General features: G+C 38.3%; 1 protein-coding gene across 1 annotated transcript in view; it reads left to right on the top strand.

The window, feature by feature from the left end:
• The window catches only part of LOC123971171 (collagen alpha-1(XXIV) chain), a 99,506-nt gene extending 84,733 nt beyond the window's left edge, over window positions 1–14,773 (top strand). The window contains exons 42-58 of the mRNA XM_046049845.1: window positions 405–458; window positions 981–1,034; window positions 2,199–2,252; window positions 3,193–3,300; window positions 6,579–6,686; window positions 6,824–6,931; window positions 8,099–8,152; window positions 8,283–8,345; window positions 8,662–8,715; window positions 8,950–8,985; window positions 9,930–9,965; window positions 10,367–10,393; window positions 11,300–11,365; window positions 11,565–11,733; window positions 11,875–11,984; window positions 12,757–12,993; window positions 13,356–14,773. Coding sequence (XP_045905801.1) covers window positions 405–458; window positions 981–1,034; window positions 2,199–2,252; window positions 3,193–3,300; window positions 6,579–6,686; window positions 6,824–6,931; window positions 8,099–8,152; window positions 8,283–8,345; window positions 8,662–8,715; window positions 8,950–8,985; window positions 9,930–9,965; window positions 10,367–10,393; window positions 11,300–11,365; window positions 11,565–11,733; window positions 11,875–11,984; window positions 12,757–12,993; window positions 13,356–13,502 — 1,485 coding nt within the window. The 3' untranslated portion in view covers window positions 13,503–14,773. The remainder of the gene's footprint in view (window positions 1–404; window positions 459–980; window positions 1,035–2,198; window positions 2,253–3,192; window positions 3,301–6,578; window positions 6,687–6,823; window positions 6,932–8,098; window positions 8,153–8,282; window positions 8,346–8,661; window positions 8,716–8,949; window positions 8,986–9,929; window positions 9,966–10,366; window positions 10,394–11,299; window positions 11,366–11,564; window positions 11,734–11,874; window positions 11,985–12,756; window positions 12,994–13,355) is intronic.
• Window positions 14,774–15,819: the final 1,046 nt, after the last annotated feature.

Genomic DNA, 15,819 nt, shown 5'->3' on the forward strand with positions numbered 1-15,819 from the left:
GTCCTGGGAAGAATCACTACAGATAATCTATGACCCATTTCCAGCTCCAGTCATTCAATCAATCATTTAGTTGTGGCAAATGGCAGTTGTGTCATCATTCCCCAGACTTGTATTAAATACACTAATAGGTCACTCTTGGCTTTCATTGCAATTAATTTGAATAGGGGAAACTATAAATCGTGTGTAGCCAGATGTCTTAATAGTATACATTTAAACTTAGCTTGGGAGCTATTGTATATTGTTTCCAAGCTGTGGAGCCTGTAATTGAGCAGATTCCCTTATTATACATTGCAATGGGACTCATAAACAATACACATAGCATGGCATTGGACATAAACATATCTGTACTGATAAATTTTAAGAATCAGAGAAAAACATAATTATATGTTAAAATTGTGTTTCAGGGCCATATTGGTACCACTGGATCTCGTGGAGCTGTTGGACCTCAAGGCCCACCGGTAAGTCATTAAATGTCTATAGTACAGTAACTACAGAATATAATACTACTACAGCATTTACATATTTTTGGTACGTGCATTGAAATGACCATGCCAGTGGTTTTGTACACGTGGTGGATCACATTAACTATAAACAGTGATGTAAAAAGATTCTAAGTGTTGGAAAGAACATATCAACATACTGAAAATTGTGCTGAGAACCTTATCTGTAATGGGGCAAAATATGTGAAATATGTAAATGACACAAGAGCAGGAAATAGAGTAATTTATACCCAAAGGGTTTATCCCCTGAAGAGTGTGAAGGTGCTCTGAGTGGGATTCTTAGATGAGCTATCCTGTGCTAAGTGAACTCTGATTAAGAAGCAGTGAAGTAGATAAAATGTCATTTCATTCTTTTTATTATGTAATTAGCCAAGTTTGTCATCCCCATTAATTTTTTCCTAAAAATGTAAATGGAGTATGGATTCATATAACATCTTAGAATTATGTTTTGCATGTGTGTTTTTTTCTTGCTTTGTTCAGGGATCACCTGGCTTCCCTGGAGAACCAGGTCCAAAAGGAGAGATAGGAGTTCCGGTGAGTCCATGCAAATCCCCTTAGCAGTCAAATCAATCAAAGATTTACGTTCTTCGTTTCACCTATGTATAAAGTTAAGAGTGTGATAAGTCATTAAACTTGGTCGCTTCCCTTGTAAGATGGACGGTTTCAGGACTAAATAGCAGTTTTACTGAAGAGCAATAAATCTGTTAACACAGCTTTGTTCAGCCACTGCAAGAAGGGTTGGGTTTAATTGGGCTGGCTTACAGTAAATTACACTTTGGATGAACATAAATCCCTCTGTTTGCTGCCAGAATGAAAGATCAACCACATACATCACAGCCAACCACCATTTGTTATTTTTCATCTGTTACCAGATGAGCATGCTGGTACAAAGATTTTGAGCTGTTTGTCTTTTGGGCCTGTCCTCTGTGGTTGATGATTTCATCTCAGCTGTGAGGGGAAACTAAATTCAGCTTACCTCCTAGTATCAGAAACCAGAACTGAACTGAACATTCTTAGATGTCAAGTTCTTTTGAGTCATCAACCTTGTCACTGGCCTTTTGATTACATAACTTATTTTCCCAGTGAAACAACTTTGTGCCTTCTTGATCAAGTTCCACGTAACCTTTTTAATAGTAAGTATTCACAGGTTTCCAGATACCACTGACTTTCTTCCACATGTGAAACAGCTTGTATGTTAGAGTGATTATATAACCAGTTCAAATGTTTTCAGTCTGGCTTGGATTGAAACTGAGTTTGAGCAATGTTGTCATGCGCAAAAAATAGACCCATATGTTTAGAAACATCGAAAACTTAATAGTCAGCCAAGAGACACTGGAAATGTTTCAAATTAAAGGCTTTGCATTACTTATGGGATCTTTCTCTAGGAATGTACATACATAACTTACTCTGTCAGAGCCTAGAGAGGCTCTCTCTCTCTCTCTCTCTCTCTCTCTCTCTCTCTCTCTCTGTCTCCATATATATGTAACCCAATGCCGAGGTGTTAAATATACAGTTAAAAGTTGTGTGTATTTCTTTGACTGAGTAAAGAACAGAAACAGTCCTGAACTTAGGGTCTCTATAAGACTCATATTAGGCATGGTCTTTTAAATGTCCGCTCTTTAATGAGAGGTGAGCGAGATATATGTTTTTTTGTGAATGCCCATGTATGTTTCATTTCTCATGTGTATGTTTATCCAGGGCTCAGCAGGAAAGAAAGGAGCAAGGGGGCTGAGAGGAGCTCCTGGCAGTGAAGTGAGTATCACACCACCTCTACCAAATGCATGGCTTAGAGAGAGACAGCCGGAGCTGTATAATTGAGAGATTACCTGTGTGATGATGACACTGCTTAGTATAGGGAAACTGCTGACTACCTTAAGCAAAGTATTGCACGTTTACAAAATGCAGCATATAAAAAGAAGAGTGAGAGGAATAGCAATAATAATAAGATCATGTAACTTGTGTTGCTGTTCTCCATTATTAGTTGATGTTATGCATGGGTGTTTGGCAGAAATATCCTGAATTGTATTCAGGAGAAGCAGAAGAAGCAGAGGCTAGCATGATCAGGAATAATCACAATAGCCAGTGTCGCACCTCAAGAATATGAAACTTGAGTGACAGAATCTAACAACAGACAAAAGGAAAACAGGAAGAATCAACAAACTAAGCAAAAAGTCATCACAAGACACACTGATGACAAGTGATCTCAGTGCAAGTTAAAAACACCACAAAAACCAGAAGTGTACCAAACCCAAAAACATGGACATTGTTGTGGATCACGGTTTTAATGGTACATGGCAACACAATGCATACATACAACTAAATCTGTTGGTTCAGGTCAGGAACAGGGCTGACAAACAGCACTTGATTCTCAAGGTTAACCTTGTAAGAATTTCAGATTGGTGGAATTTAGTTTTACTGTATAGTCAATCAATGTGCTTTAAGTTGCTCTAAACTTTCCTTTAAGTGTCTAATATTTTGATATTTAACTTAATTGATCTGTAATAGGGTGCTGGCAAATATTGTTTGGCTGAGGTCTGCAGGAATGCATCTATTTATCTTTCAGAGGAAGAATCAGGGGGTAGAAACCTGGTATGATAAGAATAGTGATATGGTGCTCATGGTAAATCTGCAAATTACCCCCAGGCCGAGACTGAGATTGAGTGACATTGTCCCTGTTATGGAAATTCTCCAGGGGCCAAGTGGCTTATCTGGACCCGTGGGAATGGAGGGTTACCCAGGGCCGAATGGTCCCCCGGGGCTGATTGGCTTACCAGGATTACCAGGAAAACAAGGGCGACAGGTAATTTTATATAGTTTAAATTAGCTACTAATTGATGATTCATTGTGATTTATTCTGAAGTAATAAGGAATGTAAAGAAAATCATGAACATATAAATGAATGGGGTTTCTTACTTTTCCATTTTTACTTCAATTAGACACGGAGAATCATATGACATTTTGTTATTATTTTCACTTAAATCAAATCCCTCCCTCTCACCGAAGACAGGAATACTGGGTTATAACTGCAACTTCTGTCAATGTGTGAATATGAGAAGGCACAAAAGTAATTAATGCATCATACTGGATCTTCCTTCACACAACTAGGTCTATTCATCTTGTTTTTATGCAGAATATATCCAGAATGTTCCTGGACCCCCATAATATCTTATGTTGGTGTCATGTTGCTCTTTTCATGGTAGCTCATCTCACTTTGTTAAAGGAACTTTGGCCTGCTTAAGGGCAATTAGTATTATAGCAAATGCTAACTAGGTTTAAGTATAAAGTTATTTGAGTTGCTTGCCCATTTAGTCAATCATACATTTGTTAATTATATAAAAGGCAAAGCTCACTGATTTTAAGTGAGCTACAACAGAAGGGATCAGTCAAAATGTAGAATTTTGGAGGTGGGGTTCAAATTTTATAGTTACGTAGCTGACTATGAAGCTGACACTTACGGACACAGGAACCCAGTTAAATGTTATGTCTCATTGTTGCAACATTGTTGCTCAGAATGTTTACTTCCATTGAACTGAACTTTCAAGAGGATGTTTCTTTTGTTGTTCTTAGTGCTACATTTATTTTTAGGAAAGAAGCCAGTGATACACCCTCCTCATCTTTTCCTTTTTATCTTCACAGATTCATCGTCTTTTGCCACATTCATTCAACAAGCGTACAGATTGACTAAATATATCTGTATGCTAAATATAGACAATGATAAAGCTCTGTGAATATTGCATACAGCATGTGGACCGGTGGAATAAGTTCAGTATTATCAGCTAAAAACAATCAATAGTTCAAGTAGAAGTGAAAATGTAGCTGCAGACAACTTAATCAGTTTTGTTTTTTGTTCTTAGTTGCATTAGTCTACCTCAGAAAACACCATATATACTGCACTACATTCATGCTAACTTGTACCACATTGTCCCTTCAGCACAGGGGTTTTCTTTGACTGCATCTGAGTGTCCAAAGCTTTCCTTCAGCTGTTACCATCTGTAGTTTAGAGATTTAAGTTTTCAGAGATACGGTTGAGACTGACTAATCATTAAATGCCTTGTTTGATTTGATTGGCTTCTTTTGGTTGCGACACAGTGGGTTTATCCAAATAAGTGTGCAGCCAGAGTGGATTTGGATTTCATGCATGAATGTCTTGTCCTTTTCAGCCAAGAGTTGGAAAGCCAAATCCTTTCTGTCTGGCTTTCATATCCACAATGTTGTTGTGTAAATGTCTAGTAAGTCTAATTTTGGCCATAGAAATTATACAGTTTCTCACTAGCAGAGTGAGTCTCATAATCTACGGCTCCTAAATCGCACAAAATGCTTTATATAATTTGACACTTGCTGTAAATGTTAAAAATAGGCTTTATTTTATTCACAGATACTTTTTCTTATATGCGAGCTGTTTTTGGAGATAGCAGGTTTCCTTGAGCCAACAGCGTGCTTCAGTAGTCAAGAGTTCTTATGTGCTTTTACTACAAAGCATATGAGGCTGTCTCTGCAGAAGAGGTCTTCAATTTCACACCATGTGCTTTCATAGTGGGAAAGATACTGTAATATGGTTTCCTTCTGCCTCTGCTGGCAGGCAGCAGAGTCCCCGCAGAATAGCCCTCATCCTCTTTGTCCTTGTTAGTCATTTTTCCCATAGTGATTGTGAATTATCTTCTTATTCATTGTTTTCCTCATTATCTATTGCATATTAATTTCCATTCAAGTTGCCAGTTGGATGCGTTTGCACAGTGAAAGGGAAATACTTGGATTTGGAGCATTTGTGCTTTTTTTGGGCAGTGTAATAGCGTTGAGCAACAAGAAAGAAATGCAGTAGAGTCATCCTCTGAAATCAAACTATAATCATAATAATATAAAAGCTCACTGTGCATGTGAGGGTTGGATGGGTTAGTCTTAATTAAATCTCTGAGTGATCTTATTAAGCTGACTGGCAGTGGCATTTTCTTATGCAAGTTCTTTACAGCACCTGCAGGTTGGGGGTTCACCCAGTGAACTTACAACAGTGTAATTCAAACCTGCTTCCTAATTTATGCGTTCTTCTCACTGTGTTTGAGGACCATAAGCCGAATGTGAGGCGACAACCTACGCAGTGTGTTATTCTAATATCACTCGCTCCCTTCTGCCTCACCACACTGCTGATGGAGCAGGAAACCGCTGTGGTCTGCGGTGTGAGAAAGCAACTCAGTGACATGGAGTCAGTTTTATGGGTACACTTTGGGAGCATGCGGTCAAAAAGTAAAAGGCCAGCAGACATCAGCACTGTGGTTTACTGTAGTCACTTTATCTGTGACTAAACAACAAATTTAGACATGTGTTTGGATATATTGAAATAAATATTGAAATTGCACATTGAAAATAATTTCATTAATGAATTACTGTCATTATATAGTCCACGAATTTGCTAGCTGTTTTTCATTGAGATACCCTGCACATACACATAGTTGTATTAGTGTTATTCCCTCAAATGAATATGTCCAGGTATTCATCATCAAACAAATAACCACCTTTATTAAAATTTAAATTTCAGTTTTTAAAGGTCATTACAATGTATGTTTTATTTTCCTTGTTTAAAGAACCATACATCTGGTTTATAATTGTTTGCCTATTTACCATAAATTAACTGTTGAAATCCTTCCTGCTCAGAAGAGTATTAGCTGTTTAAGAGCTACCTTTTAATGCAAGAAACATCCAAATTTACATTATCCTTTTCATAACATCCATGTGTGCTTTTTTGTTTACCAACATTATAAGTCTTCATGAGATTTTAACCTCAAATGAACCTTTAAGGTACCATGTGGAGTTTTCTTTACCACTAGTAGTGCTATGGAGCACTACAAGTACACACACATACTGCAGATGGTTTCACGCTATTCTGCTGCTCAGAAGAATAATGCTAGCTGTGAACATGGATGTAAACAATGCAGGTTCCAGAATATTTAAAGAATTAGGGGGGAAATCATTTCTTATATTTTTCGTAGTACAAAACTATATTTTAACACAATCATACTCTTTATTCAACATTTTGAATTCACATTGACACAATTTCTTTTAACACAAATTATTGTGTGCATTCAGGGTCAGAGAGGCTTGGTGGGACTGGAGGGAACTGCTGGACGTCCAGGCCCCAGAGGAGAGGTTGGACTTCCTGGACTACCTGGAGAAAGAGGACCACTTGGTCAGAAGGTGAATACAATAAAATCAATAAAAACTGACCTACAAAAATTATTTCTAAATTGTTGCAGTCTGTCCTGACAGAACAAAAATGTCTGTAGTGAAGGACATTCTACTAACATTTTTAACTTCTGACCTTTGTTCTTCAGGGAGAACCAGGCCTGCCAGGGGACAGAGGAGCCTCAGGAATCAAAGGCATGGAGGGGGCTATAGGTGACCAGGGCAGGAAAGGTGACCCGGGACCCAAAGGGCAACCAGTGAGTATATATAGGCATTTGTGAACAACACAATTTGCTACAACATCAAGTTGCATCAAGTACTATTCACACAATGTACTGCTTAGATTAGATAACAAGACATATTATGTGAACAATCCTCCTTTTGATGTGAATGTTTTCTGTTCTACTCTGTTCTTCTATTCTACTCCTGATGTTTTTTTCTGTTTGATCCTCAGCTTAATATATTTTCTTTAATGGCCTTTCAAATGTATTTCACACTTTTTTAAGTCATAACACAGTAGATCACTACATTGTTCTTTTTAAATTGATACCATCCCTATGAATGTTCTTGTTGAAAGAGGGTTTTATAAGTATATGGGCATTCTTTAATACCTCTCTAAATATAGCTTCAGGGGTTTAGGTATCCAATCTGTGGTGGGGTTTAAATTGCGTGTGTCTGACACTTTTCCACCCTGAGTGGAGTAACAAATTATCTGGGCGAGACCAGGAATGGAAACATTCTGCCTGTTAAGGCCAAGTTATGTAAGATCCTCACACTCCAGAGACCTGAAAAAGAGGTGGTCCACTTAACTTATGTAACTCCTCAAAGCAGAAGAAAAAGAAACAACATTCAATCCTTTGCTCTCCCCTCCCTCCGCTAGTTTTCTCCATTGATGCTCGTGAAACAGAGAGCAGACTCGGGCCCTTGGGTCAGATCACTTTACACTTTTCAGTTAATAGAGTTTCTCTGTCTCAGTCGTTCGTCCGAAAGCAGAGCTGTCTAGAGGATCTAGATGACTGGCTGTACAAACAAAATGTTTGCCACCCTGGACGACAGACAGTGCTCATGCACAGAATAGGGTACAGACACCTAACCCTACAGTGTGTGTTTCTAAGAGGATGTGTGAATGTGGGCTGGGGCTACAGTATATCCAGACAAAGAGCCTTGTGTGTGCCCCAGTTCTTTTGAAAGGATATTTTCAAAAGGGCGACTTACTGTGTTCCTACTTTGTCTGGAGCTGTAGGTATAAAATGGGATGAAAATCACACAAAAATCAAATCATTTAAAAACCATATACGCACATTCTGTGTACCCTTTCTTATTATATGATGTGTTTGTCAAATGCATACTAAATGTCACAATGACAGTATGTAAAAGACAAGGCTCCATTATTGCTATGATGTTATTGTCTTTTTTGCCTGTAGGGGGAATCTGGAGATCGGGGAATGGTCGGTTTACAGGGCTTTCCAGGGCCAATGGTAAGAGACTGAGTAGCTAATGAAGAGATAGAGTATAAAAGATGATAATTGTATGATAAATGTCCCAAAGTATATTGTCTCTGTCTAATGACAGGGAGGGAGTGACAAGACCTCTTTTTCCTTCAAACAGGGGCCAAATGGTGATTTGGGATTGAAAGGCTTCCCTGGCCCTAAAGGCCCAATGGGTAATCTGGTAAGCTTAATAAAAATAGAAACAGTAGGAATACCACTGTGCTTTCTTTTGATGGACTGCTGAGAGTCAAACCCCTGGAATAATATGGAAAGGAATATTAGATTTAGAAGTATGTGTACAGTACACCAGTTGTGTAACTAAGCTTATGTGAAGATACAAACAGGATGTAGACTACACACACTTTTTGTTGTAATTACTTAGGACAACCTGAAGTCTTGTGCGATACATCGTAACTACCTTCTCAACAGTCTCACAGCAGAATGTGTCAATTCATACAGACTTTTTTATCCACCCTCAACTCTGCTGTTTGTTTCAGGGATTCACTGGACCTGTAGGCCCTGAAGGAATGATGGGCCCAATGGGAAAACCTGTAGGTGTCTGCGTGTGTGTGTGTTTGTGTGTGTGTGTAATGAGAATTATATATCGACAAGGCAATCACAAGACAATAATCAGCAAATTATGTGGAACTGAGAAAGATGTTTACACAGTGGAAGCAATAAAACCAGTCTGTTAACTGGCCATGTACTAATTCAAGTTAATGTAGAATGCAGATTGAGATACAATGCTCTGTATGTTTTCATTTTGTTACTTTTCTTTTGCACAGGGGCCAAGGGGTCCAAAGGGAATCAATGGTGAAATGGTAAGATCTGATTTAAGTGGTCAAACACTGAAAAGTCTTTCAGGCTTATTATCTGAAAATGATTTATAGTATGTCTGATTACATGCTGTTAATACTGTGTGATTGTATCATGATTATACTTCACTGAAGTGTGAGACTTTAAAATTCCTTCTTGAGAAAGAATTGTTGGGCCAGTTATCATGGCGCCACCTCAAAGCACATTGTGGGTGTAAAACATGACCTACTGTATGTGACAAAGACTGTGTTTAAGATGCATGAAAGCTAGCTGGGGTTCAGTGGTAGACTTGTTTATATGACTATCCTAACATCACAGCAGATCTCTATGGCAGAGTCATAGTGAAAGTATGTGGTACTCTATCCGCTGTGGGGCCTTACACTACTCTCAGATCATCTTGTGTAAGCACCGTTGAGGAAATGCCTCGTTAAAACGTTAGCGTGGCAAACCAAAGTGCGAGCTGCGTTTTCACTTCTATATCCCTACTCGCAGTCTATAATGCAAACTGTAGTAAGATTCTCAGATCAGCTTAAATGCCTCTGTAATTTACACAGCCACCCACACACACAGACTGTGTAATTTTAGCCTTTTCTCAAACACTGGTGATGTCAAATACGTGCATACGCTCACATATATAGACGTGAACAACCTGAAACCCCACCAACAGACTTGATAAAGTCCAGGTGCCCCAGCCAGCTACTATAGAACAGTCAACCAGAGGGGGCAGTAAGTAACCACTGTGGTCACAGTCAGATTCCTACTACTCTTTGTCACAGTATCACAGAGAAAGGAGAAGGGAGAAAATGGATCAGTCCCATTCTGCTCATTGTGATGCTGTACTTGTTACTAGTTTAGAGGCTGCCAGAGCAAACGGGACAAAAAGAATACATAATGTATGCATCCTTTTAGCCATTTTAACACTGACTTTCAATGTGTCTCACACTTTCAGGGGCCTCAAGGACCACAGGGAAGTCCAGGACCTAGAGTAAGTGTTAACCTCACCATCACGTTTCAGCTTTATACTACAAATACACTATATATGTAACATACTTAATAAATGTAAAGTTCTGTGACATTTCTTTGACGTTGCTCATTTTGATTCAGTCGGTCTAGTCAGACCTTTTAAATGTTGGGCCAGAATGTATAAATTCTCTGCATATAGGACAAATTGGAAATGCTAGTGGCATTGCCAAATGGACATGATCTCTTTTATATATACACTATTACTACATTATTACTAATACTAAAAGACTATTCCCTCCCTATAGTGTATCTACAGAGCCCACTGACACAGACATGATTTACCAAAAAGTGAACTGACCACAGCCGCAATGGGATAATTTTTCACTGTCACTAATTATGTCTGCTCCTTCATTCACCCCTTAGGGACCTCCTGGTGCTCCAGGTCCAACAGTAAGTGCTTCATGTCACTCATGTAGACAGCCAGAAAGGATCAGCTAGAAGGCAGGAGTCCTGTTTTTGAGTTTCTTGTAAAAGGCGTAAGATTTAGACGATAAAGTTGCAGAGAAAATAGTCAGGCTCTTGGGAAATTAATAAAAAATATATATGTAAAATATATATTTTACATTTGACTAAACCCTGTATCTTAATCCTGTTGTATGTTTTAATCTCAGTCTGGCTGTAGAGTAACCCTGTTATCCCAAGCTTTGTGACTGTCCAAACTGCAATAGACTTTTCAGAGAAATAGAGAAAAGTGATAGCAGCCATTTCTCTTGACAGCAGAGCAAGGCCAGGATGTAATAGAGCCAAGGCAAGCATTTTTGTGGACTTATTTGCTAAACGATAGATGAGCCAACAAATCATCCATTTCGGTGATAAGACATGTTAAAAAGAACACTTGTAAGTTTGTTTAGTCGCATTGGCAGAGGAGATCAATGATTAGCCTTCTCTGGCACTGTGATAGAAAGTCTCCTCACATCTCTTATCCGTTATTAGTTCTGGATAAAGTGTAGCTGAATGACCTTTTCCTGTTTGAACGATTCTAAGAACCCAGAAAAACCACTGTATAGATGCCTTTTTTGTTTACACACATTAAGTGATAACTGTAGTGTTTATGCTTGAGTGGAATGTGTTATTCTTCCCCCTACTGAAGTCAGGAATGTGAAGGTTTATTGATGCAAGACTTATTTGACAGATTTTCTCTGGTATTATTCTGTTAAAGTTTTCACTATAAACTGGGCGTGTATCAAAACTGGCACATTGTTAATAAGCCTATGGAATAAAATATTTCAGTAATGAACAGGGCACTGAATGTGTTATGTTTTCATTAAACTGAATGTGTTGATTTTGAATCCACAGAGGCATATATATGATGACTTAGCAGTCTACGGTCTATCTGACTCTAATGCTGCGCTCAGGACGGAGGTAAGGCACTAATACACTCACTCAGTGGACAGGGAATGCTGGATGGATGGCAGATAAATAGGCAGATTTGTTTAAACATCTAATGCAAAGTTCTTTACAAATTCTGTTTAGCAATTGCTGTTGGTATTGTAACTTTAATGGAGGCACTTAATATATAATGTTGGAGTTTAACAGTTGTGTCTTTCACATTCTTAACCAGGGTTTCCAAAACACGGAGATGAGCCTGCCAGACCAGAATACTGAGATACTTAAGACTCTACATTACCTAAGCAGCATAATTGAGAGCATCAGAAAGCCTCTGGGCACACGGGAGAATCCGGCTCGTGTCTGTAAAGATCTGCTTGACTGTCATCACAAGCTTAATGATGGTGAGAGGTTCATCATTTATTCATATGATATTTTCTCTTACAAGACTTACAGCATTTGTAGATATATATTGCAAATATATTGCATATATTGCATTCCTTTTATAAAATCCCTGTTTTCTCTTTCTATTTGGGGACTTTCAGGTTGGTTCTGGATTGATCCAAACTTGGGCTGTACCTCAGATGCCTTCAAGGTCTTCTGTAACTTTACTGCAGGAGGACAGACCTGTTTATATCCAGTGGCCTCCAATAAGGTAACAGTGAAGTGGTAAACATATCGTTGATGGTGCCAGATAAAATGAAGGGCTGTTTGAACCCTTATGTTATTGAAGCCTAAATAACTAGACATAGTCATTATTGTCCTATGTTTTGGATGGTGGGGACAGATACAGTATGTGCTCTGTCATTCCCGCCTCTATCCACGTCAGTTGATTCTGTGAACCTTTCAACTAATGGTCGATGCCGATATTTAGAGAGCAGGTCGGCCGATAAATAATGCCTATATTAGAACTAAAAGTCATGTATAATTCCATTATTCCACGCAGAGTACAATCTAATATTGATGGTTACCTTTGCCAGTAATGTCTTGTTTTAGATGGAATTGTTATTAATGAATGAAATAAAAAAATACATTGGGTTATGCTGTAGATTTCAGAACGTGACTGGTGTGTTATGGGAGAGTGGGTGTCACCTTGTCAGAAGTGACGTCATTCAACTGTATTATTCTCTACAGTATAACAACATATGTTTGGAGCTAGCCAGTAATGGTATTAGATTAGATCTCATTTAGGAGGATATATCAGCCTCATGAGTGCAGTTATCTGCTGATATTTCAAACTTTTACATAATTGCACCCTCAATGCTTCAATTTATATAACTAGAAACTGCAATAAAACTCTTTATTGCCCTTTACTTTAATAAAAGAGACACTGTAGGAAGTTGTATTACAGTTTTTAAAACATTGCAAGTTTATTGTGATAATGATGGCAGACTGATGACACTTGTTGATGTTTTTCTCCACCACAGATGGTGTTTGGTGAAGGGAGAGTCCAAATGAAGTTTCTACATTTAATGAGTACTGAGGCCAGCCACAGCATAACAGTCCACTGCCTAAATGATCCTCCCTACGGAACCACAGACAACTTCAGCTCCACTGGATCCATAGTGCAAGAGAATACCACATTTCGATTTCGTGGCTGGAATAAACAGATGTTTGAAAAAGACACAGTACTTGAACCACATGTGCTACAAGATGAGTGCAAGGTGATGAGCAGGACAGAGAACTGATTCCGTAAATTCTTTTCGCTCAGGTCTACATGAAGTAGGATGAAACAGATTTAAAAACTTGATGTGGTTTTTGATCTGTTGTCTTGGTCTTTAAACTTTGAATTAATTAAATGAAGGATACAGCATAGAATAGAGACTATTTCACAGCCGTTTGGCAGAAAATTCCACCATAGATCTCTTTTTATGCTTAAGAAACTAGTTATATTAAGTTTATTTATTAGACTTATTTTTATTTATAATTTGAAATACATTTTCAAACATATTCTGTAACTGTATTTGGTGACTCACTTGAATAATGTTTCTTTCTTTTTTTCTCTCCTCCACCGTTCTTCTTTCAGATCCAAGATGGTAGCTGGCACCAGTCACATTTCTTCTTCCATACTCAGGACAGTCGTCAGCTACCTATTGTAGACATACAGGAATTCCCCACATCACAGCCCAATAGTCAGCGGCATATAGAAATCGGTCCAGTCTGCTTTCTCTGACACCAATATCCCCGTTCTGTAACCTATTTACACGAACTACTAAAATGCAAGGCTTCTACAAAAAAAATGGCTGCCTACCAAAGAGCATGTGTCCATCAGAGTTTGTCATGTTCCTTGGAAACTGTTAATGGGATCCGTCAGAGCAACAACTGCCCAATGTCAGATCTACATGGAAGAACTCAATCTCTGTGGAACATACAGGCCAAGATGGCCAAAGGAGAACAGTGTATACCGATATTTATCAATAATTGTTTAAAGTATGTTGTGTCAATAATTGTTAGTCAAACGGTGCTTAGGTTGGCTGTATATGGACAGAAATTACTCCCTGATCGCAGGGTAGGGCCTCACTAAGCAGCAGCCTATCCAAACTCCCAAAACTCACACCTCTTTTTCACCCATCACCCCCAAACACTCCCAGAGGCAAAGCCTAACCCGAAGGAGCGTTTCAGGCCCTTACATAGGAGCACTGTCTAACTAAAGGTTTTTATGAGTGCAATAGCATGTGGATAATGTGTGACTGCTTTAAATATTTCATTTTCTTTCAAAGGCTATAATTTACATTGTTTTCATGATATTTTTGTCTTTGGTCCTGCCCAGTTGGACCTGTACATCTTGACAGATGGTGCTCTACCTCTACCTGCTCATTTGCTTTCTCGAATAGTTGCTAATGTTCTTAGCAATGTTAATGTGCTAAAGTTAGTCTCTTTTTTTGCCTGTGTGTTGTATGTACCGGTTACATCAAGATTTGTTATGTTGTATAAGTACTTATTTTGATTTGGTCATTTCTAATTTATGAACCATTTTTTGATACACTACATATTTTTTGTAGCTTTTCCTTCTATGTGGTAGGCTCTTCAGGGGAAACCTATCATTGGTGCTGCAACAAAGAATGAGTCATCAGTGAGTTTTTACATTTCCTGTGTATATATTGACAGCATACTGTTTGTTTATTTATATCCTTTTTGTTTTTTGTTCACATTACTGTACCACAGTAAGTTATACTCTCAGAGAACTATTTGGTCAATCACAACTCAGTCTGAAGAAGTATTTATGTTTAAAAGGTGTGTGTGTGTGTGTGTGTTCACACCTGTGACTGTATGTTTATCATACTCTTATTTCAGTTCATTCAGTGGTGGTTAGGTGGACTGGCAGCTATAGAAGGCCAGAGTCAGAATACACAGACAACACAGTCATCATTAATCTTAAGTTATGCAAATGTGTAAATAATAAATAAGTTGACAAACAAATAAATGGAACATTTTATCCACAAATGGTTGTGTATTTTTTTTTGAAACAGTTAAAGTCCTGTATGTTGCGACCAAATGAGTCTTGTATGACAATACTAACAGAATTAGGCCGAATTTGTATCATGACTACATAATACACAATTCTATTTTAGATTAGTGGTGGCTTAAAGGTTAGAGAAGCAGTTTGATACCCAGACCCCATCACAATAAATCTTAGAGGGAAAAGTCCCTCCCACATTAAAACCTCTGAGGTGCTCTCGAGCATGGAACCTAAACCTAACTGTTCCAGTGGAGCTGCTCAGTAGCCAACAGATAAGACTGTAGTTGTCTTGGGCAGCTTCCAAGCGAATGTTTGTGAGCATAATCACAAAAAAGTGTTGCGTTTATGATACAAATAAAAGTTTAAAAGAAAGAGAGAGAGCGAAGTCTGGATTCGTATAAAAGTAAAACTGAAGAATAGATTCCAGAAGAGCATTTTGGAAAATTTTGGTCACATTGTCCAAATCAAGGAAGAATGTCATTTTACTTTGGTACTCTGCAAAATTAACCTAGCAAGGTCAACCATATTATGTGAAATGTGGGTATTATATACATGGCTGGATGCTACAATTGTGCCAATCCCTCTAGCTCCGGTTTCATATTTAAATGGTGTCATATTATCAGAGTGCCATCAAACATGGTGTGTGCACATGCTCTCTCTCTTTCTCTCTCTCTCTCTCACACACACAAGCATGCTGCATGTCTTAAAGAAATATGATGTCAATCTGCCACTGTATTACTCCCACCACACACCCCCATTACAATAAACTCATCTTATATGAGCATACATAAAAAGAGATGAGGAACAAGACTAGCAAATAAACACTGCTAGTCTTGTATAGATCATAGACTGTCTACACTTACAGCTACACCAGGGTCATAAAAACAATCTTCAGCTGGGCACTGAATGAGAATTTGTAGTTGCTGTCCTACCAGACAATTTATTCACCGTGATCAAAACAAAAGCTCTGCATTTTCTATGGTCTGCGTTTATTTTTCAAGCCCTGTGAATGTGATGAATTAATATGGTG

The sequence above is a fragment of the Micropterus dolomieu genome, linkage group LG05, assembly GCF_021292245.1.
Source record: "Micropterus dolomieu isolate WLL.071019.BEF.003 ecotype Adirondacks linkage group LG05, ASM2129224v1, whole genome shotgun sequence".
In the NCBI taxonomy this organism is placed as follows: domain Eukaryota; kingdom Metazoa; phylum Chordata; class Actinopteri; order Centrarchiformes; family Centrarchidae; genus Micropterus; species Micropterus dolomieu.